Source organism: Schistocerca americana, chromosome X, assembly GCF_021461395.2.
Source record: "Schistocerca americana isolate TAMUIC-IGC-003095 chromosome X, iqSchAmer2.1, whole genome shotgun sequence".
NCBI classification, from domain to species: domain Eukaryota; kingdom Metazoa; phylum Arthropoda; class Insecta; order Orthoptera; family Acrididae; genus Schistocerca; species Schistocerca americana.
In genome coordinates this window covers 370,702,732-370,726,458 of record NC_060130.1, presented here as the reverse complement: position 1 = coordinate 370,726,458, position 23,727 = coordinate 370,702,732, and the positions used below count along the sequence as shown (strand labels likewise).

General features: G+C 38.6%; 1 protein-coding gene across 2 annotated transcripts in view; it reads right to left on the bottom strand.

Annotated features, from left to right (window-relative positions):
- Nucleotides 1-13,249, bottom strand: part of LOC124554952 (zinc finger protein 135-like) — a 95,508-nt gene extending 82,259 nt beyond the window's left edge. Inside the window, exon 1 of one of the 2 annotated variants that reach the window (XM_047128651.1) lies at nucleotides 12,995-13,249. In XM_047128651.1, the coding sequence (XP_046984607.1) occupies nucleotides 12,995-12,997 (3 nt within the window). In that variant the 5' untranslated portion in view covers nucleotides 12,998-13,249. The remainder of the gene's footprint in view (nucleotides 1-12,994) is intronic. The other variant, XM_047128650.1, reaches the window with a different exon arrangement.
- Between the last annotated feature and the right edge of the window lie 10,478 nt (nucleotides 13,250-23,727).

The following is a 23,727-nucleotide window of genomic DNA, read 5'->3' as shown; positions in this document are numbered from 1 at the left end:
TGAGTGAACATGTGAATGGCATTTTCAGTGGTGCAACTCTTCTGAAAGCCCAAATGTGATTTTCTGAGGATATTATTGTTGCTAAAGTGAGATATGATTCTAGAATACAACACCTTCTCAACAATTTTGCAAAATGTCTGCATCATCATACAGATGACAGTGCCTGGCCACAACTCTTAGGTTCCTTCAATCACACCCATTAGATTTGCCTCGATTGGATCCATAACACTCAATTAATGCTCAAGGATACATCACATTAGTGTTGTATACAAGCCCAAAATTCTCATCATACATAAGTATCTTCAATTTGACCTCAATAAAGTCCATTTTAAGACATTTAAGTGAGGTGAGTAAGTCCAGCAGTGTACCATTAATGCTGTTCTAAATGGTTATCAAACATTTTTCTTATTTTTATACAAATTATTTTGCATCAACCCATATTTAAGGGATGCTGTAAGGAAATTTCACTACAGTTATCAAAAAGGAAGACACTTTCTTGTGTCCAAAAGCATCAACAATGAACACACTGAAAATACTGCTCATACTGTGTTACACATCATTTATGTACCTCTCCTAAATGTCATTAGGCCCATTTTTGCTGGTTTTTCCACCACATAACTGCAATTTTGTTTTTGCGATGTGTTGGTGGAATCAGCCAAAACAATACAGCCCACAATGTCATGCATGACTGCCATCCTGAATGGACGGAAAACTAACTGATTTGAGGTTTTATAGGTGCATGACAAGGCCACGAGTCTGCCCATCCTACTTAAACACACATGTTAATGAGTATGATTTGGTGGGAGGGGGTGGGGGAGGGTGGATAAACTATGATCTTTTTCAGCATCAGATCTATTTGTTATGACACATTACTGTAGTCCATTATATGACTAAACTAATAATGAGCAGGAGAGAAATGTTTACACACCGAAAAAACACTCTTGATGTGTGCAGCCTAAAAGAGAAGTAATCTGTGAAGAAATTTGGGAGTGTTAGAAGGTGTCGGCGAAGGGGTGAGCGGAGCTAGATCAGTCAGATGCCACCTCTTCGCCTATCAGGAACACAATGCACATCCTCCAAACCAGTATCATACAATTAATGCCAATATTCTGTGTAAATCTTGCTTTCCTTACTTCAATTTAGAAAACTGATCCATCGGTTAAACCTTGTTAATTAATTATCATACTTAACGTTGAAGCTTTTCTGTCCATATTTGCTTACAAACAGCTTTGTTTTTGGAGGTGGTCCGCTCTGAGCAAAATACAATTTTATCCTTTCCTCTATCTCCCAGACATGTTTTGCTGGAGTTTCACATCATCAGTTAGCTTTTGTTTTATTTCTTGTACCACATGCTGTGGTTTTCCTGGGCTTCATGTTCTTTATTGCACTTTATTTCTTTCACAGCTTCTCCTTTTCTCTGGTTTCGCCATTTTCTTCACGTGAATATCTTCGCCATGTAACTTTCACTGTCACCTACTATGATTCCCCCCCCCCCCCGTCTCTCTCTCTCTCTCTCTCTCTCTCTCTCTCTCTCTCTCACACACACACACACACACACACACACACACACACACACACACACACACACACACACACATATATATATATATATATATATATATATATATATATATATATGCAGACCGCCCACACCCACAGCACTGAACAGCTGTACAGTAATAAGATGGTATAAAATATACTGTCCTTAGGACATCGCTTTGTAATGTAACACTCTTTAAATCCAATTCAAATCTCTGAGTAATATTGAAGAACGATAACTGATAAAAAAAAATAAAAAATAAAAAAAACTGAATGTATTAATGTATTCTTAAATGTTAAACTGCTTTCAGAAAAAAATAAAATAAATAAATAAATTATTGGCAGATGTGGTGACATTTGAGACAGACTCTAGTTTCCTATTCTGCTCCTCTCTTTATCTACTTTTGTATGGCTGCACTGTTGTGAAGATAAAATGAGAACACTAACATAAAAAAGATTTAATAATAAAGAATTAATGCACAAGATGCTCAAATTGCTTGATTCAGATACTAGTCGATTTCTAGAGAATCGACGATTCTTGGAATTCTGTAATCTGAATTGGTATGTGACACATTTCTAACTAAAATCATTATATATACCTTTTTTTACTCTAATTCCAGTTAATCTGGGTAAATATTAGTGCTATTGCTATATTGCCAATAGATACTAGATGAAATTTTGAGTGAGTGGCTCATAATTTCAAGTAATTTGTGCAATTCTGAGGGTTATTTATTTACTTGGAATTACTAACATTGGTCTGACTGACTGACATTCATTCATGTCCATATGGCTTAGTGAGCAGCAACATAACCTCGTCTTTGTGTTAGTTACAGTTTTATAGACAATACAGTTGCAAGAAGGTTAAGAAAAAAGAACCTGTTTGGAATTTTTTCAATTTAAATGGGAAAGGAGTATCTTGTAAATATTGTTTTAAGGAATACAAACGTCGCATTCCAACAAAATGGAAAAACATATCAACAAGTCTTTCCAGAGTCCTCAGAATTTGAAAAATGCACTTGAGTTAGGTACAGTGATTGAGGACAACTTTTTAATTTTTTTGCAGTAACAGAGTATAACTGAAAATACTACATAACGAGCTAGCTTTCTTTCATACTTGAGTGTTGTTTTCTTTCTTTTTTCAATTATGTACTACTACAAGAAGTGACCACTTTAAAGATGTAAAAAATTATATTTATGGTACAATTTATTTCCCCTAATAACTCTCCCCTAACTCTCAAGCAGCTTTTCCAACTTGGTTAGCCAAACACTGAAGAAGCAGTGTTGCAAAATATCTTTTCCAACACAAAGTATCAGCTTAAAATTTTTTTATAAGTGCCACTTATCAGTTAATCTTTAAAATGTATAAATGCCTGCGCATTTATGAAGTCTGAGCATTTGCCCAGGCAATTATCCTGGGCATCTACACTGACTTATAAATGCCCAGGCATTTTACACGACTAACTGTGGGTCATGTTTGCAACATATAAGGTGTTCCTTCCCACATGGATCACCCCTGTGTAAAATTCCCAAAATGGTGGAAGTCAAACATGAAGAAGGCCATAGATTATTGTATTAAATAAGTTGGGAGTGATACCTCAGGTAAGGCATTTCCTAAGGTGTGTGCTAAATGATGTCAAGTAATATTCTCCATTTAGTAAGCTCTTATGACAAGCATTAGCATGGGCCTATTCTAACACAGATTCTGCTGGGGGCTTTCAGTCTGAAATGTGAAACAGTAAGAAAAAGATACACAAATATTAAAACAAAGGGGCTGCAGCACAAGCAAGGAAGGAAGTATTAAAACTGCTCAGGTTCCCATGCTTGCCACACATGCTCATGAAAGAATCATGAGTTCCCTGGTGACCCATTTGATAGAGTGGCCCCACATTAGTCAAGACCTACACATTAACGGGCACAACAAAACATGAAGAATAAGCAGTACTCCAGCAGTAACTGAGTTGAAGAATTAGAAATGGAAAAATTATCTGCAAGGTGGGTGCCACAACTCTTTATGCTGGATCAAAAACGCACGAGAATGGACATATCAAAACAATGTTTGGCCCATAGGAGAAACGAACAACATTTTTTATGCCAGTTTGTGACCACAGATGAAACATGGGTGCACTACTATATCCCAGAGACAAAGCAACAGTCAAAGCAGTGGAAACATGCTGATTCTCTGCCACCAAAGAAAGCAAAGACAATTCATTTGGCGGGAAAGGTCATGGCATCAGTGTTCTGGAATGTGAAGGGGATTCGGTTTGTAGATTATCTCCCCACTGGAAAAAAAACAATTACTGGAGAATACTATGCTAACCTCCTGAACAAACCGTAACAAAAGGTATGTGAAAAAAGGCCAGGTTTAGCAAGGAAGAATGTCTCTTCCATCAAGAAAATGCACACCCACACATGTGCCGTTGCCATGGCAAAATTACACAAACTAAGGTATGAACTGTTGCCATACCCACCTTATTCACCTGATATGGCTCCGCCAGACTTCCATCCCTTCCCAAAACAGAAAATTTTTCTTGGTGGACGAAGATTCACTTAAAACGAAGAATTGACAGTCAGAGTTGACAACTATTTTGCAGGCGTGGAGGAAACTCACTTTCGAGATAGGAGCAAGGCACTGGAACATCATTGGACCAAGTGCATTAATCTACAAGGAGACTACACTGAAAAATAAAAAAGGTTTCAGTGATGTAAGTACTTTTTTTCTATTCCATTCCGAGAACTTTTCAAACCACCCTCCGAAGTGCTACATGTTTTATCATTAAACTAAATTTTGCATTAGACTAATTTGGAACTGCTCTACTGAATGGGCACATAAAGGATTTCCCTTCATAAAAAAACATTCTATTAGAAATATTGACACTGGGTGCTGCATGACAGGTGTAATGAGAAGCCATTGTTTGAGCTGACTCCATACACACATTGCAAAAACAAAATTGAAAATATGTACCAAAACATGGGAAAAAGAGGGCCTGGAGCATCTTAGGAGAGGGACTGGGTATATACTAAAACACAAGTATCCTTATCATACCTTTCAAGCAATGGAATTCTAGTATGGAATAACAACATTAAAAGGATACATTGCTATTCACTGCACACAGGAGGCACTAAGTGGCAGATGGTACATTGGAAAAGACTGCCAGAAATAGTCTCAATAGAATCTGCACGTTTCAGTGACTGTCTCATTGTCCTTCCAACAGCAGCCAGCTTACTGAAACAATGTATTTGCTTCCTTCTTAACTCATTATGGAGGAAGAAGGGGGGTGGAGGTGGGGTGTCTGCTGACTCAGTTTTTCAGGTGGACTGAGGAGCACAGTTGAATACATGTGTGCATGAGTCAGCTGTGCGAACAGGCTGAAGTTAATGCAACAGGCAGAGCAGCAGCTTCACAAGCAGCATCTTTACAGTCCAGGAGCCACCAGTATGTTTTCTTAGTGTGTGCTATGATGATGAACACATTTGTATTTTATATTATGAGTTACCTGAAACACATTGTGTGTAAATCAAGGAGCAATGAACAATAGGGACCAACCGAATGAGGCAGAGCACCTGTTAAGGCACTGACCGCATATTCAAGAGGATGAAGTTGCTCTGTCCCATCATCCTGATGTGTGTTTTATATGGTTTTCATGAATCACTTAGGCAAATGCCAGGATGGTTCCTTAATCAAGGCCATGAGCGATCACCTGTCCTATTTTCATAAAGCATGTTATGTATACTCTGTGTTGTACATTTTGAGCTACTGACTTGCGTTTTATTACTTTGGCAATTCTTCTATCATTGAGAGATGATGCTTGGATGAATAAAGATAAATAAAAATAAATTAATCCAGCAAAAAACTCACTTTCATGTCATGGGGATGGAGCTGAATTTAGATATGATATGGTGCATACCACAACCAAAACTATTGTAAATCCTGCTGTGGTACAAGTTCATATGCAGTACTCCTTTGTTATTTCTCTCAACAGTTAGCATTGTGGTCTGGAATTCAATCTTTGGATACAAAACTACAAGGAAAAGTAACAACCCTTTGACAGTGGGACAATCGTATCAATTGATGTAAAAGATAAATTATTTTTTGACCTATAGCAGGTATTTAACAGGGTCCCAAAAGCAGAGTTCTTGAACTCTATATAGATCTTTTAGGAGAGTGTATAAAAAATTAGAGGAACAACATAGGAACAGGGACCCAGAGAATTTATGAATTATGAGGCAAGTTATCCAGCAAGGCTGTAGCCTGGATTCCCTGCTTTTAGCAATATACCTTCACTGGGCAATAAAGGTACATAGCAGCAAATTAAAGGGCTGACCATCAAAAATTGCCAGATTAAAGTAGTTTAAAGAACAGTTTGGGCTTTGCAGACACCCTAGTATGGTAGCCTTTTGTGAACAAATCATACAATGCAGCAGCGATGTCTGTGTGGAAAAGTTGAAGGAGAAAGAACTGGTGGTAAATTTACAAACCAAAAACATGATTATAACCAGAGGGAAAAAAATGCATTATACCATAGTTGGAGGAAAGTCATTACAACATGTTGGTAAATTTCAATACTTGTTTCTGTCATTAGTGTAGATGGTAAGACAAAAACAGAAATTACATAAAGAGTTAGGGCAGCACAGCCTCTGTTTAATGGAGTCAAATGGAACAGCCTCAACAATAGAAAGATATCAAAGGGTAAAGCTAGATATGTGTAGATGTACCTACACCCTGACATTGATCTAGAGCTGATAATTTCATGTAGTGAACAAAAAGTTAGATACAGACAGCAGTGATGAAGTATCTTTGGAAAACAGAGAACAAGCGTAGGAGGGACAGACCCAGAACACAGCCAATCAGAAAAATTTAAACATGAAGCCGTTTGAATAGACTATTCAAGAGTTATAGCTCAAGTGGTCTGGACACATTTAGTGAATGTTGAAAGATTGTCTGTCAAACTTAATGAAGGACACAAGGGTACATGCCGAGATAAGAAGAGAATGGCCGAGGAAAACAATGGAGAATGAAAGAGAGGAGGAAATGCAGGAGAGGGGAATGTAAATTATATAGGTAGTAACTGCAACTGCAGACAGAATGAGGTGGACATCCCTCATATCCTAAATCTCATAAGGCAGATGTGGATAAAATAGGGCTAAGTTGATATCATGGAGATGTTGCTGAATTTACATATGATACGCTACAGCTGTACAACTATGTTATTTCTCAGTATCAAGTTTCTGCTGCAATTTGTTACTGTATGAGTGTGAATACTTTTCACAATACTTGTTACTACAAAATCTAATCCTGACAGCCCTTTGAAGACTGAATATCAATACTAAGCACTGCGTCTCAGAACAGCTATCATTCTAACAAACTAACACAGATTCCTGACACTATATAGATGATTCAGGTCACTTGACGACACAGTGTAGAAAACTTAATAGCTTTAAATTCTCTGGACATAATACTCCAATACTCCAACAGAAATTAATTCTAACAGAAATTAATCCTCCTTAGACAGTGGGAAAACTTTATGAGTTTGATTCAGTGAGAGATTAAAACTGCATGCTGAATCGGGGAAATCTTGCCAATCAGAGGCAACACTCGATCAATATAACAATCTGAAGATGTTCCTAGGTCAGCTTGAAGCTTGTCTTCTATTTTTTTTTCCTATTGTTCTTTATTATTCAGAAGTGTTTACAATTGCCTAGAAGACTAGCAGGTCTGTAACAAAGGCTTCCTTGAGATTTTTATGGAACCCCAGATTTAAACAGCCCACTGAGAAAGGATGTTGTAGAAATGTGTAGTGTACACACAGCAGCATAACATTAAATGCTTAGCGATGCAGAAGGGTTCTGGGCTGATCCTCTAGGCCTAGTCAGTAGAGCTCCATTTGGGAGCCATCCATGAGCACATCTGCTTGCAAATATGACTCACAAACCTACAAGAATTCACAAGTGGCAACTCTTTGATAACATTCATCATTTTTACTGTCCCACAACCATTTGCAGGAATCATATAACAGTCCATTGCAGTGTTTATCAAACAATACAGTAAACATAAAGCTCCATCGTAGACAGTTTCTGTAACTAGGAAGAGTCACTGAAACGTATTTGTTAGTTTATAATAATTTCTCAGTCTACTCATCCACCCACAAGGAAATATTGAATTGGCAATGGGGGCCTGAGGCTTATTCAGTAGCTGCTCGAGCTTGTAATTGTACAGTTTATTCATTAGCAAGAGCAGCTGGCCCTGTTAAAACGCAAACAACAAGAAAAATAAACACAAACAATAACCAGGCTTGTTCTGTCAACTGTTGCTGCAGACAACCAATTTCAGTACAAAGGAGACTAAAATTTGCAGTCTCAGGCAGTGCTCATCATCATCATCCAGGTGAAATATTTAGAGCATAATACACTTCTTACAATTTATAGGTGGATTTTGATACATTTCTTTGGTGCATGAGATCCTCTTCAGTTTCATGGAATTTCTAGGCTGCCTGACTATTACTACATGCAACACAGCAATGTGTTGTTGGCATATTTGTTGTTAATTCTGGATTGTAAACAACCAAGGGAGTACTATCTTCCTTTTTTAATTTATTTGCACATCTAATTCTGTAGGACCAAATCGAGGAGCATATCTCCAAGGTCATGGAAACATGCCAGTACATGAAATTATAACATGAAATAAAATGTTAGATGAACCCAAAAAAGTCAAGACATGAGGTCAAGTTCACGTCATCAACAATATAACATAACAATCAGCTAAATTTATGAGAAACTATTCAACAGAATAGAAGGAGTGATCCATGAGGAAACTATTCAGTTTCAATTTGAAAGCAAGTGGATTACTGCTAAGATTTTTGAATTCTTTTGGTAGCTTACTGAAAATAGCTGCAGCACTATATAGCACACCTTTCTGCACAAGAGTTAAGGAAGTGTGAGCCAAATGCACACTGGAGTTCTGTCTAGAATTAACTGAGTGAAAGCTGCTAATTCTGATATTGTTAACAAGAAATGACAGTACAAGATATATGTATTAAGAGGCCAGTTTCAGAATACCCAGACTAGTGAACAGGGATCGACAAGAGGTTCATGAACTTACACCCCTTATCGCCTGAATTGTCCACTTCTGAGCCAAAAATATCCTTTGATAATGGGAAGAGTTACCCCAAAATAAAATACCGTATGACATAAGTAAACAGCAAACATAAAACTCCAAGTGGTAGAAAGTTTCACTTACTTAGGGAGTGAAATATCTAGGGATGGAAGAATAACCAATGAAATTAATAGGGGGTTACAGAAGGGAGACAATTTCTACCAAACAATAAAACACCTGATTTGGAATAAGGAAGTTTCAGAAAAGGTAAAACTCCTTATGTGTAAGAATTATTACTTCCCTATAGTCACCTATGGTGGAGAAACATGAACAATGACAAAAAAGGGACTGGAGCAGACTGCAAGCAGGAGAAATGATATTTCTCAGAGCAGTTAAGGGAAAAACAAGAATGGACAGAGAAAGGAATGCAGAGATTAGAAAGGACCTTAAACAAGAAAGTATGAGAGAAGAAATTGAAAAGGAAGAGATTAAAATGGTATGGGCATGTTAAGAGGATGCATGGGCAGAGACACCCCAAAATTATGGAAGAACTAAGCAATGCTCAGAAAATGATTGTTAAATACTGTACATATATCTACCTGACTTTTCAGTAACAGGAACATTTTTACTAATAACTGACTTTATATCGTCGACCTTGTGCTGCTGATCAGACACTTCCCTCACAACTGACCATATGGTTTTAATTTTATCCTGAGAATTAGCTATTCTATTTGTGTACCACATACTCTTTGCCTTCCTAATAACATTTTTAAGCACCTTACAATACTGTTTGTAATGGGCTACTGTAACTTGATTGTGACTACTAACATTTTGATATAATTCCCGCTTTGTTCTACATGATATCCTTATCCCACTAGTCAGCCACACGGGCTGCCTATTACTGCCAGTATACATACAGGTACATACACAGGAGAAATTGTAGGCCAAGTTCTTGAAAGCATCATTGACTGGTTTTCCTGTGAGTTGTCTTGCCCTCAATTTTAAAGAGACCCAACATATTCAGTTCTGCACATCATAAGGTACTACACCAATAATAAGTGTAACACATGGTGAGGAAATAATCAATATGGTGGAAACTTCAAAATTCTTAGGGGTCCTTATTGATGAGAATTTAAATTGGAAACAACACATTTGGGAACTCCTAAAACAACTTAGTTCAGCCACACTTGCACTTAGAATCATTGCAAATCTCTGGGAGAGAAAAATCAGTAAGTTGACATATTTTGCATATTTTCATTCAGTAATGTTATACTGAATGATGTTCTGGGATAACTCGTCTTTAAAAAAGAAAGTCTTCAGTGTGCAAAAATGTGCTGTGAGAATAATATGTGACACTCACCCATGATCATCTTGTAGACATATATTCAAGGAGCTGGGCATTTTGAATGTTCTTTCACAGTATGTTTATTCCCTCACAAAGCTTATTGTAAATAGTCCACTACAGTTCAAGAGGAACAATGCACTACATAATTACAATACCAGAAAGAAAAATTACATTCATTTCTCACATTAAGGTTGTATTTAGCACAAAAAAGGGTGCACAATGCTGCACCAAACATTTTTTATCATTTACCCAGCGATATGAAATGTCCGACAGACAGCAAAGTAAAAACTGAGAAAGTTTCTCCTTGACAACTCCTTCTATTCTGTAGAAGAATTTGCATTATTGTAATGTGTAAAAGGTGTGTGCGCTCACATTTGTAACTCTTTTTCTTGTTGTAAAAAAGATAAAAAATCAGAAATGTTGAGAAAGTAATTGTATGTACAAATTAATTTGCGATGTGAATGTAAAATGACTTGTTCACCACCGTTACAATCCATTGTGCAAAACGATACATTGAACATATAACTAACTACCTACAGAATTATTTAACATATATTCTGTTTACATCTTATGACATTTCTCGACACCAAGCAACTCCTGAAGCGGTAATCAACATAGTTTCCATAAGCACGAATCAATCAGATCCCAGTTTACTCTGAACACTCATGATATCCAAAATGCCATGGACACTAGCTCAGGTTGACGCTGTGATTTTTGACTTCCAGGAAGGCTGCACTGTCATTTAGCAAACAAATTACGCCTGTACAAAATATCAGAACAACTATGTAATTGCACTGAAGACTTCTCTGTAAACAGAACACAGTATACCGGTCTTAACAGAGAGGCACCTTGAGAAGTGAAGGCAATACCTAGCGTACCCCACGGTAGTGTGACAAGACTGTTACTGTTCACAATTATACATGACCTGGTGGATAAGAGAGTCCGTAGCCCTATGATGTGTGTATTAGGAGATTACATTACTACAAACTTGCTATAAAATGCAGACACATTTGCATATGATCAATGTCTGGTGTAAATATTAGCAGTTGACTCTAAACATAAATAAAAATAATGTAATGCAGGTAAATACATGAACAGATCCAATATCATTTGCCTATCTGATCGGCAATCAGTCAGTGGAATCAGTTACAACTTTCAAACATTTAGGAGTTTCTACTGAGAGTCATTTTAGGTTGAATGACTGCACAAGTTGAACCATGGAGTAGTTAAGTGCCAGACTCAGATTTATTGCAAGAATCCTGAAAAAAGTGTTATCCAAGCACAAAAGAGTCTACCTTGTTAGCCCAATTTTCTTGAGTGCTGTTTATCAGTTTGGGACACTTATGAAGTTGGATTAACGTTATAGAAGAAAAACATCTGTCACACGTTTGTTTAGTTAGCAGGTAATTGTCACCAAAATGCTCAATGAACTGAAGTGTGAGACATTACAAGAAATATGTTCTGCATCACAGATACCATCAGTTACAATTCTATGAACCAACCTTCCAAAATGTGTCAAAAATATACTATTTCCTACAAAATATAATGATGATGATAACACAGACGAGTACAACAGGTTTCATTTGCATGTATGCACCAACCAGGAATGGAGTAGGAAGGGGGAAATTATTCTGATACATTATGTGCTCTCCAGCACACGCCATATGGTGATCTAAAGAATACAGATGCCAAAAGTGCTGAGCATGTGAATATAACATTGAATGGTGACTGTCACAGTGCCTTAGTAACTTGTACAATTCAGCAGGTTCATATTTTAGCATATCACTTGGTGAAATACATACCATGTATGCATTCACCAGCTGTTTATCAATGATGAAGCCTGTATTAAATAATAGGGATAGTATACTGAATTTAAACTGTTGCAGAAATAATGGTATGCTACAGTCAACACTACTGTACTTTCACTTTGTAAAATACTGCAAACCAATGAATGGACATAAATAGTTGTATTTTGTTCACTTTCCACCACAAAGAGGCTTCACAAATGTATTGAGGATTTAAAAGCCTTAAATTTGCAAATGAAACTGGAGAGAAGTGTGATGATATCATGAAACAAGACACTCTTTGCTCACAAAAAATATATACATTATGTAAACAAGTACTGATGATAGATGTGAAACCTGATTCACAATAATACAGTACAACCTATATCAATATAAAAATATATGCACGTTCTAACATGCCTTAACAAGCAACCAATTTTCATACACGACTATCATGGGACCGTGGAGCACTTAACATTATTTAGTTCCCAGAAAATCCAGCGTCTCGTATATATATTTCTATTACAAACACCAATTATTAAGCACAACTCTTGCATTGTTGTTAACATAACTATTTAGATCATTTATTTGAACTCAAAGTTGTGTAATGTGCTCAATAATTATAACTGACAGAATAAATATACCAATGCAAAGCAATAAATAATTACTAATATTTAAAAATGGCAGACTGACCCAGTAGCTTTCTTTTTGTACCCGTTAATAACTGTGGTAAACATTGGTTCCGAAAGAAATGACGTTCACATGTACCACTGTCATAATAATAAACGAGAGTGCCTAGAATGTATAAGCAATTCTGTTTATGAGCGTTTGAGCCCATTATCGAATAACAAGTTGTATATTAGCATTGCTGTCGAGATGATTATACTGGTCTGAGAAATATCAACTTTATCGAAAAATATGATACAAAGTCAGGTTGTGACAGTACAACTTCTACGCAAGTGAACACCTAACAGTAATGAACTTCACGACGCCCTCAATCAGCAGACGATGTTTCAGCGATTATCACAACTAATCAAGTATCAACAAACATGTAACATCTGTTTTTTAGTACGAGAACGCGTGCTGACAGATGATAATATGCACATTTAATTTCAGCAAACGCGATAACGACGACTCATTGTCATCCCTATTACTTCAAGTTGTCAGTGTAAGTTTATCAACAAATGCCAAGTGTTTCTCAAACTTTATTCAGAGTTTGTACAAATTTCAACTTACCATTCTGAATATGTTTGTTGAAACTACTGTTTTTTATGAAATACGTAACACCATTCACCGAATAACAATAGCATCAGCACTATACCCCCCGCACAAGCAGCAGCAAAACACACACTATCCGCCATTTCCTTCTGGACTCGCGCACATAAAGTACAAAGACTTGTCTTGCGCATGTCTTGCGCTTGTCTTGAGAGGCCACCTGCAAATTTTAATGTTCGGAGAAAAACAAGTCATTCCTTCACAATAATGTAACCGCAGAAAATATTGTCTTCATTATGGACATTCTTAAGCCACTACAATGAAACTTTTCCCGAAAAAGTAAAAAAAATTGCGTAGCTTGGCTTCCCATTATTCAGTAACTTGCTTATATTGGAACAGAACAGTGAACCTGGAAGTAATACTGAAATTTACACGTGTCTTCTGTTAAAATTTCAGTCTCTTCTCAAAGCTTTCGGTGAGCATACAGTCCACATTTTTTGGACTTATTTCGAAAGCTCTCCACTTATTTATTCAAAGGACAGATTTTATAATCTCGTTACAGTTTTTTTTCTTTCCGAAAATAAAGAAAATTTCGAACAACATATTTTATAGTTGTTTCAATGTTTTCACCGCTACAAAAATTATTCAATGTGCTTCGTGATTTAAATCGGTCTTTTGCTCTGGCTGAGGCCAAACTATTCTTACTTCCCTCATACAGTGTTTTGACGCGACTTCGTTGGTGTCACTGTGATCCTTATTAATTTGATCAGTTTCTCATTTTGATGAATGCTGCTCCGCGCCTTTCTAACAGTGATGACTTTCATGAAGTTAGTGGGAATCGAGCGACAGAAGTGAAGCCATCTACATGAGTACCTCATTATTGTGTCTCACAGAACACTGGCTTGATGAGGACAAGTTACATATTGTGTCCCTACCTAACTTTGTGCTAGGTGGTTATTTCTGTAGAAAAATTCTTAAACATGGTGGCAGTTGTATATTCATCAGAAATAATATAAACTTTGCAAATATAAAATTTCGTGTTGATGTAGTGAAGGAAACAGATGTAGAGCTATCAGGAGTTGAGACAGTGGACATTAAACTAGCCGTTATATGTTTATACAGAGCTCCAACTGGTGACATAAATACTCTCCTAAAAAGTTTCGAATATTCACTTAACAGACTAACACAAGGAAGCAGGAGAGTTATTCTATGTGGTGATTTTATTATTGACTTTGTAGAGGATACAAAGAAAAGAATGAATTACTGAATCTCGTGTAAACTTTTAACATGAAATCCACCATAGAAACAGCAACTGGTATCACAAAGACTTCACGCACCATGATTGATCAGATATTTGTAAATGTAGAAATGAAGTATACAATAGGAACACTAAACATAGGCTTTGGGGATCACACAGCTCAAAAGCTCTCTCTGAGTATGGAAACTGAGCTACGGCCTACACCCTGCCTAACAACCACCAGTAGAAACTACAGTAATGAAAATATAAATAATTTTCTCCATTACTTGAGCAAAGAAAGCTGGTAAGAAATTTAAAACTGCGAACACACAGATGGAAGATGTAATAACTTTATTAACAATTTTTCCTACTACTTTGAACTGTGCTTCCCTCCAACCCAGAGGAAAACATACACAAGGAAAACAAAAAATAAATGGATTACTCGTGGGATTTTAGTACCTTCAAACAAAAAAAGATTACTGTACAGATTGTCCAAAAAACTCACATCACCAGAATTTGACTCGTATTACAAAAACTATAAAAATATATTCAAAAATGTTGTCAAACACACAAAAATAATGGCAAATGACACATACATAAAAATTCCACCAATAAGACGAAAGCCATATGGAATATTGTCAGGAAAGAAACTGCAGCAGAACAGATAGACTTCCATATATTAACAGCCTAATGGAGAACTCAACTGTGATAACTGAACCTACAAAAACTGCAAATAAATTTAATTCCTACTTTACACAGATGGCTGAACATCTTATAAATCAAAATTTACAGTGCACTCCAACAAATCAATCCAGATGTACTATAAATAACAAATCTATTTTTCTATACCCTACCAATGAAATGGAAATACTTAGTATAATCAAAGAACTGAAGCCCAAATTCTCTTTTGGTACTGACAATATCCCTGACTATATCTTGAAGAAATGTGCTCCCCTCATAGCCAGGCCACTTGTCAACATCTATAACTGGTCTCTATCAGAAGGGGTGTTCCCAGAAAAATTGAAGATAGCAAAAGTAAAACCCCTGTTCAAGAAAGGGATAGAAACAGAAGTTTCAAACCACAGGCCAATCTCATTACTGTCTGGTTTTTCCAAAATAATTGAAAAAATCTATTATAAAAGACTAATCAGTTTCATAAAAAAATAATTATTTCTCAAATACTCAACATGGATTCCGAAAATCTAAATCTACTGAGACAGCTACCTTTGCATTCCTAAATGAAGCCTTAAATGCAATAGACAATAAAGAACATATCTCATCCATATTTCTAGACATCTCTAAAGCATTCGATGTCATCAATCACAACATCTTGCTTCAGAAACTTGAATTTGTAGGTATTAGGGGCCCGGCCTATGAATGGATAAAATCGTATCTCCAAAACAGAGAGAAATTAGTTGAGCTTACTATCCAAGAAGGGAACAAGATAAAGTCCTACTGCCCAGAGAAGTAGAGCATCAAGTATGGTGTACCACAAGGCTCCATTCTAGGACCAGTTCTGTTTCCACTCTTTGTAAATGACTTGGAACCGACTAGCCCATGCCATAATTACATAAAATTTGCGGATGACACACATGTGATAATAAAAGGAAGGACCAAAGAAGAATTACTACACGAGATTAAAAGTTGTACCACCCACATTACAGATTGGTTTTCTGGAAACAACTTAGTAATAAACACAGAAAAAACAGTTACAATGCATATACACAGTGCAAAATAAATGTCCACCAGCACCAGACATAGAGTTGTTTACTAGAGCCCTCGAAAATGTAAGCTCTACAAAATTTCTTGGGATATGGATCCAAGAAGATCTAAGATGGGACCAACATACAAAATACATTACAAATAAATTAAATACCATTTGCTATACTATCAAAATTCTTTCTGATTGCACATCGAGAGAGGTACTAAAAGATGTATACTTCGCCCAGGCAGAATCCTTACTGTGATATGGCACAATCTTTTGGGGAATCACATCTGCTAGCGAAAGTTATTTTATATGCCAAAAGAGAATTATAAGAGCCACAGAAAATGCTGCATCAAGAAGCTCATGCAAGCCCTTATTCAAGAAACTACATATCCTTCCACTACCATGTCTGTACATTTTACAAGTAATCGTATTTGTAAGGGAAATCTTAGAAAATAGCAACATCTTGTGTCAGCCAACCAGAGTATCCACCTGTATAACACAGGGAGAAAGCACGACATACATGTTCAGCATGCACACACAACATTAAAACAGAATGGACCATTTGCAAACAGGAAACAGACTATACAATAAGCTACCTACAAACATTAAATAAATAAAAGACGCTTCAAAATTTAAAACTGCTGTCCATAAATATTTATTGCAAAAATGTTATTATAGTATAGATGACTATCTCAAAACATACAAATTTATTGCCAAGGTTAAATATAATGTATGGAAGCTGAACCTTCAGTTGTGATAATATTAAGCATAAATCAATGTACATATTATTGTATGATTTAAAAATATGTATTGTAAATCACAATGGCTTGTCGAATATCATAATGTATACCTTGTACAACAAATGATCAAGAGAACCAATAAGAATGTAATGTAATACTAATAGGAATCCGCTAAATTTAGATTACACGATATATCACACAAATTTAAAGGCTGCAAATTCAGCTAAATACTTAGGGATTGCGATTAATAAAAACTGAAACTGGACAAATTGGAACGATCACATAGGAAATGTTGAGGGGAAAGCAAACCAACAATCACGATTTCTTCGACCCCGGATCTACAATATTTCCGAAAGGGGCAAAGGGGCAAAAACTGGATAGTGGTGTGCCCCCCCCCCCCCAGCCGCACCCTCGAGCGTTTGAGATAGGACGTCAGAAACTTTTGTAAAAAAATTGATTTCTCAAAAAATATATTCATTTGGTAGCGCAAATCTTTGTCAGAGAAGTTTGATCAATGAAACATACATATTCCAGGAAATGTAAGACATGTTATTTGGCCTTAAGTGTGCAAAATTACAGTGCCATGACTCTTCGCACAGCAGTCTTATATTGCACGTCACTTTATTTCGCTCTGTGGAATTTAAATGCATATATTTTATAATGGAAGCCATGAAACCTATATTCAGGACAGTGGAAATTAAAATGTCCTGTGGTGCCTCTCCTGCTCCCAGTCGGTCGGTTTGACATCCTATCGGCTTAAAAAAAAACTCGCAATTATTACTGGGTGGGACTACTTGTAAGCGGGAGAAAATCTGCACTCTTTATTGCCTATTAGCTAATAACTGAATCTTTTGTGTGACATACAATTATATACAGGAAACTTAAAACCAGTATAGACTAGAAATAAGAAAGACGGTACACATTTCTTCAATCCTTAGGTCCCAGCATTTTTTTCTCTCTAACCCTGCTACGGCTTTACACGGCGTGCTTTCCTTTCTGCGAAAGAATCTATGACCTCATCAAAGTTCGTCATATGTTTTGCTACATGAAAAATCACATTGTCGTTTTCTAATAATGATACAGCTGCTAATGCGAGTACCAAAGACTGGTGTGGTTTCCTGATTTGGTTATTTCCATTTTGTCACTGCTAGATAAAACGAAATATGCCTTTCTAATATTGCAGCAATAAGACAATGTTTTGGCACTAATGGTCATTTTTATTTACCTCATGTACATTTATAACACGACAGAATATAATTCAAGAAGTACCAATATCAAATGCTTATTAGACCTATTACAAGCAAAAAGTTTTATGTTAGGAAATAGTTTCACATCTCATTCATATGCTCCAGTTTCCCAAGCACAAGATCGAAAAGTAGTATTACGAAATATTTCTATAAATTTGGAATCGTCATATTCTTAGTTATAAATTGTGTGATCCTTGTTTCTTCTCCTTCCTCCCGTTCTATCAACCAATCTTGTTATCACTAATTCTGTAACTGTTCCCTCCATTGTCAAAACTTATTCTCCAGTTAACTTCGCTATCCCTGCCATAATCATCAGTTTTGCTATCACTCGTTTATTTTCCAGTTAGGCGTTATTACGTGTTCATACAACGCGTTTTACGCGCTATTCCGAGAACTGAACTTCAGCGGCTGTTAACCAGGGACTGTACAACTGGCCCTTAGTATTGTAGTGATCTGACAAAATTTTCTGTCAAAATTTCATTTTCTTTGATACAGCGAGAAGATTAACATGTACTCTTACTTACTTGTTATTTCTGTTAGTCGTTTATTTCCACTTTGGTAGTCTGAATCTATGGATTTCACTAATAATTATACAACGCTGATCATTCGCGCACCTAATCAACCACATAAACCAAGAGCGATTCGCATTCACCAGTTCGGGTTTATTCGGCTCAGCTATTATAGCCCCATTCCCTTTTGTCTGCGGGAAAGTTTTTTATTTCTAGATGCGACGGAATTTCCCTGGCAGACACATCACGTACACTATGCACGCATTCAAAAATTAACTGATGATTCGTTCAGAAATAAACTTAGAATGTGTTCAAAAATATTCAAAACCAACAGGATTGCATTTCAAAATCATATGAATAATCGATAAACCAACGTGCACTGGATGTTAGGAGCTTTGTGAAACAAGGGGTTTTTCTTCAAGAATATGAATTTGGTGCTCCCTGAAATGGCCACCTGGGGCAGATACCTTTTGCTAGAGAAACAACTGAAAGATTTGAAAGAAAATAAATCTCCACGTCCGCATGGAATTCCAGTCCGATTTTACCAAGAGTATTCTACAGCATTGGCCTCTTACCTAGCTTGTATTTGTCATGAGTCTCTCGCCCAGCAAAAAGTACCATGTGACTGAAAAAAAGCGCAGGTGACTCCAGATATACAGGGTGGCGCACGTAATGTGTTACCATTTTCTTTTCGAATATAAACTTTATTGTCAATACAATCTGAAAGGAACGTATACTACAATAAAGAGCCGTCCATGGAGATTTGTTCGAGCTCAGCACATGATCAATATGTCCACCATTTCGTTTCCTAACTTCGTTCAAACGAACACTGAAGTTTGTGATTACCCTACAGCACATGTCTTCCGTAATTTCACTGCAAGCTCGAAGAATAAGTCTTCTGAGCTCCATTAAATCACGTCGACGTTACGGGAAAATTTTTTCCTTTAGGTACCCCCAAAGAAATAAGTCACATGGATTGAGGTCTGGACTATTGGCGGGCCAATTTTGTACGTCATTGAAGCGACCAAGAAACCTGAGTGAAATGATCCGCATGTCGAAATGCTCGTGTAAAACCTCCAACACAGTGTTTGCAGTAAGTGGCCTTGCTCCATCTTGCATGAACCACTGCGTGTTGAAGGGCAAGGCAGTAGCAAGAAGCTGTGGAATGAAGCTATTGCGAAGCATGCTCAAATAACGCTCGCTGTTCACAGTTTCTTCAAAGAAAAAGGGTCCAATAAGTCCGTGACTGGAAATTGCTGCCCACGCTGTAATCCTCGGAGCATAATGTTGTCGCTCATGAAGCACTTGTGGGTTTTCAGTGGCCCAAAAGCGTACATTTTGTTTCTGAACCACACTGTCTAAATCAAAATGCGCCTCATCTGAAAACCAAACGTTGTTGAGAGTTTGTTCCCTATCCTTCGCCCACTGTGCAAACAGTAGTCTCTGCTGCTTGTATTCTTCAGTGAGCTTCTGTGCACAGGTCATCTTGTATGGGTACATATGGAGGTCACTTTTAAGAATGCGTTGAACGGAGCGTCTGGATATTCCCAGTTGAACTGCTGCCTTTCTACACGATTTCCCGGGACTTCTCTGTACAGCAACTCGTACCGCTTAAATATTCTCCAGAGAACAAACAGGCTTAGGCCGAAGTCGCTTCGCTTCCAATACTGTTCCTTCCTGTACAAATTTATCGTACAACCTGTGGATGGTCTTCTTGCAAGGGACCCATCGTGTGTTAAACTATTGTCGAAAACACCTCTGAGTCACAACAAGGCTTTTCGTTTCATGCAAAAGTAACACAATTGCCGATCGTTGCTGCGCCGTCAGTCTTCCATAGTCAGCCATTGCTGCTTACTAGTCTCCTAGCGGCAGTATCGTGAATTACACGTCATTTCGTAACTCATTTGTTTTTCCAAGCTCTGCTGGTACTGCTGTAGAGATCCCAGCAAGATATCTAACGTGCGTCGTAAATTGTGAGAGAAACAATTGGTAACACATTTCGTGCGCCACCCTGTAAGGGCGTAAAACAATGGACCTGCGACATTACAGACCAATATCCTTAACTTCTGTTAGCTACAGTCTGTGCTGGCCTGCCGGATAGGATGGACATAAGTCTTTATTTTGTATGCAGTGCAGTGTATTGTTTATTTAAACAATTTGAGTTGCCAATGATCGAGCACTAGACAGTAGCTCCATTCTGACTGTTCACCTTAAGGTCTGAAGACTAACTTAAGTAATTCACAACACCACCAGCAGAGGGCGCTGTTGACCCTCCCACATCCCCTCCCCGTCCCCTCCTGTGACGTTATCCAAGATGGCGGCCATGGAAAAAATGGCGGGAAATTCGCTCAGTCTGTGCTGAGCTACTGTACTGGGAATACCTCTCAATGGTAGGCTAATAAAGCACACCTATTGTTTAAATAATTTGTTTGAGAATGTTGTTTTTTTACTTCTGAAATTGCAATACCCCTCGAACTTGACTCTGGTGTTTAAACAGTTTAGACGATTTTAAACAATTGCTGTACTTTTCATTATGTCGATAACGAGATGGAACCATGTAACTACAATGTCACAGATCACACTAAACACATCTGAAAAACTTTCTCCCACCTGCTCTGTGCACTAGAGGCGTGGCCGCTGTATGGCGCCATATCCTGGGCCACTCCACACCAGCCACTGACCAACGGCAACTGCAGGGGCTGCTCTAAGCACTTCCTGTCGCGCTGGAAATATCTCGCCCTTCCTTCTTTCTTTGTGGCACACTGATATCCCTTTTCATTGAACACAAACTGTTTCAGGAGTTATTAAATCTGGTGTTTAAGCAATATGCAGAATATTATCACGTACAGTCATGCTCAAAAGTATCCGAACGACCCGAATTGCATTTCTCCTGATTCGCATGCGACCCACATAACGCAGCTGTCTAGTAAGTCCTCTAATCGCTCCTTGGTACAGTCGTTTGACTATTGAAAATGATTATAACAAGTCACCACTAGAAAACTCTGCTCTGTATCGCAATAACTCAAGATCTAAAGTATTACCACGATACTACAAATATCAAGGAACACCTTATCACAGATAATACTGTGCTTAAGGCTTGTGAGCTCACATTTATTACAATAAAAGATATACCTGACATGTTACCACTCTCATTATTACCTCAGATAGGTAATGCACGTAGTAAGTTCGTGGTGTTTATGATTTCCTCTTCAAAGTAACATACCGTACTTGTTATTTAACACAAAATGACATTAAAAAATTAAGATATTCACGAGCAGCTAGTTGAGAATATGTATGAACTTCAAATGACATGACGAACCGCCTCGTTCTGCGTGTGGATTCAAACCCATGTCATGTAGACTAAGATTTCGTGACTGACGGAAACTAACAGTCATTCCTGACTAGGCATACAGAGAGTGATATACCTCGATTTTAGACAGTATCAGTTAGCAAATATCAACTTTAAATTACATAACGTAAACATTTTTAACGGACGCGAATTCCTACCCGGCATCTATTGTCCCTGTTAACGATCACGAGAGATGTTAAATATTGCTTCTTCACAAGTAACTTACTTGAAATGCCGTGAGGTAAAGCTTTGTGTTGGACTGGGATTCGAACCCAGAACCTAATCGGATTGTTATCGAAGCACAATCAACTGTGACATATCGGATTTTCTCGGCAGTAGCTAGATGTTTTAACTGAAATGACGAGAAGAAACATTACTTTTCTCCTTCCCAGGACTCCAACTCGGCACCTATCTGTTATATTCTAGAGAAAACGAACGTTAAAATATGTGTTTGTTACACCAGCAGCGACATGTGAACATTTTTGAACTAGAAATAATATGACGAAGAGTTCAGTGCTAACTGGGAATAGCACTCCACAGGTTTCGTTGTTGACTGCACACAAACAGACGTCAGCTACCGATTTTTTCTCCACCAGCAGCTCGGAATAACATCCTTGAACTTACAGTGATCTCTCAAATACACTCCTGGAAATGGAAAAAAGAACACATTGACACCGGTGTGTCAGACCCACCATACTTGCTCCGGACACTGCGAGAGGGCTGTACAAGCAATGATCACACGCACGGCACAGCGGACACACCAGGAACCGCGGTGTTGGCCGTCGAATGGCGCTAGCTGCGCAGCATTTGTGCACCGCCGCCGTCAGTGTCAGCCACTTTGCCGTGGCATACGGAGCTCCATGGCAGTCTTTAACACTGGTAGCATGCCGCGACAGCGTGGACGTGAACCGTATGTGCAGTTGACGGACTTTGAGCGAGGGCGTATAGTTGGCATGCGGGAGGCCGGGTGGACGTACCGCCGAATTGCTCAACACGTGGGGCGTGAGGTCTCCACAGTACATCGATGTTGTCGCCAGTGGTCGGCGGAAGGTGCACGTGCCCGTCGACCTGGGACCGGACCGCAGCGATGCACGGATGCACGCCAAGACCGTAGGATCCTACACAGTGCCTTAGGGGACCGCACCGCCACTTCCCAGCAAATTAGGGACACTGTTGCTCCTGGGGTATCGGCGAGGACCATTCGCAACCGTCTCCATGAAGCTGGGCTACGGTCCCGCACACCGTTAGGCCGTCTTCCGCTCACGCCCCAACATCGTGCAGCTCGCCTCCAGTGGTGTCGCGACAGGCGTGAATGGAGGGACGAATGGAGACGTGTCGTCTTCAGCGATGAGAGTCGCTTCTGCCTTGGTGCCAATGATGGTCGTATGCGTGTTTGGCGCCGTGCAGGTGAGCGCCACAATCAGGACTGCATACGACCGAGGCACACAGGGCCAACACCCGGCATCATGGTGTGGGGAGCGATCTCCTACACTGGCCGTACACCACTGGTGATCGTCGAGGGGACACTGAATAGTGCACGGTACATCCAAACCGTCATCGAACCCATCGTTCTACCATTCCTAGACCGGCAAGGGAACTTGCTGTTCCAACAGGACAATGCACGTCCGCATGTATCCCGTGCCACCCAACGTGCTCTAGAAGGTGTAAGTCAACTACCCTGGCCAGCAAGATCTCCGGATCTGTCCCCCATTGAGCATGTTTGGGACTGGATGAAGCGTCGTCTCACGCGGTCTGCACGTCCAGCACGAACGCTGGTCCAACTGAGGCGCCAGGTGGAAATGGCATGGCAAGCCGTTCCACAGGACTACATCCAGCATCTCTACGATCGTCTAGATGGGAGAATAGCAGCCTGCATTGCTGCGAAAGGTGGATATACACTGTACTAGTGCCGACATTGTGCATGCTCTGTTGCCTGTGTCTATGTGCCTGTGGTTCTGTCAGTG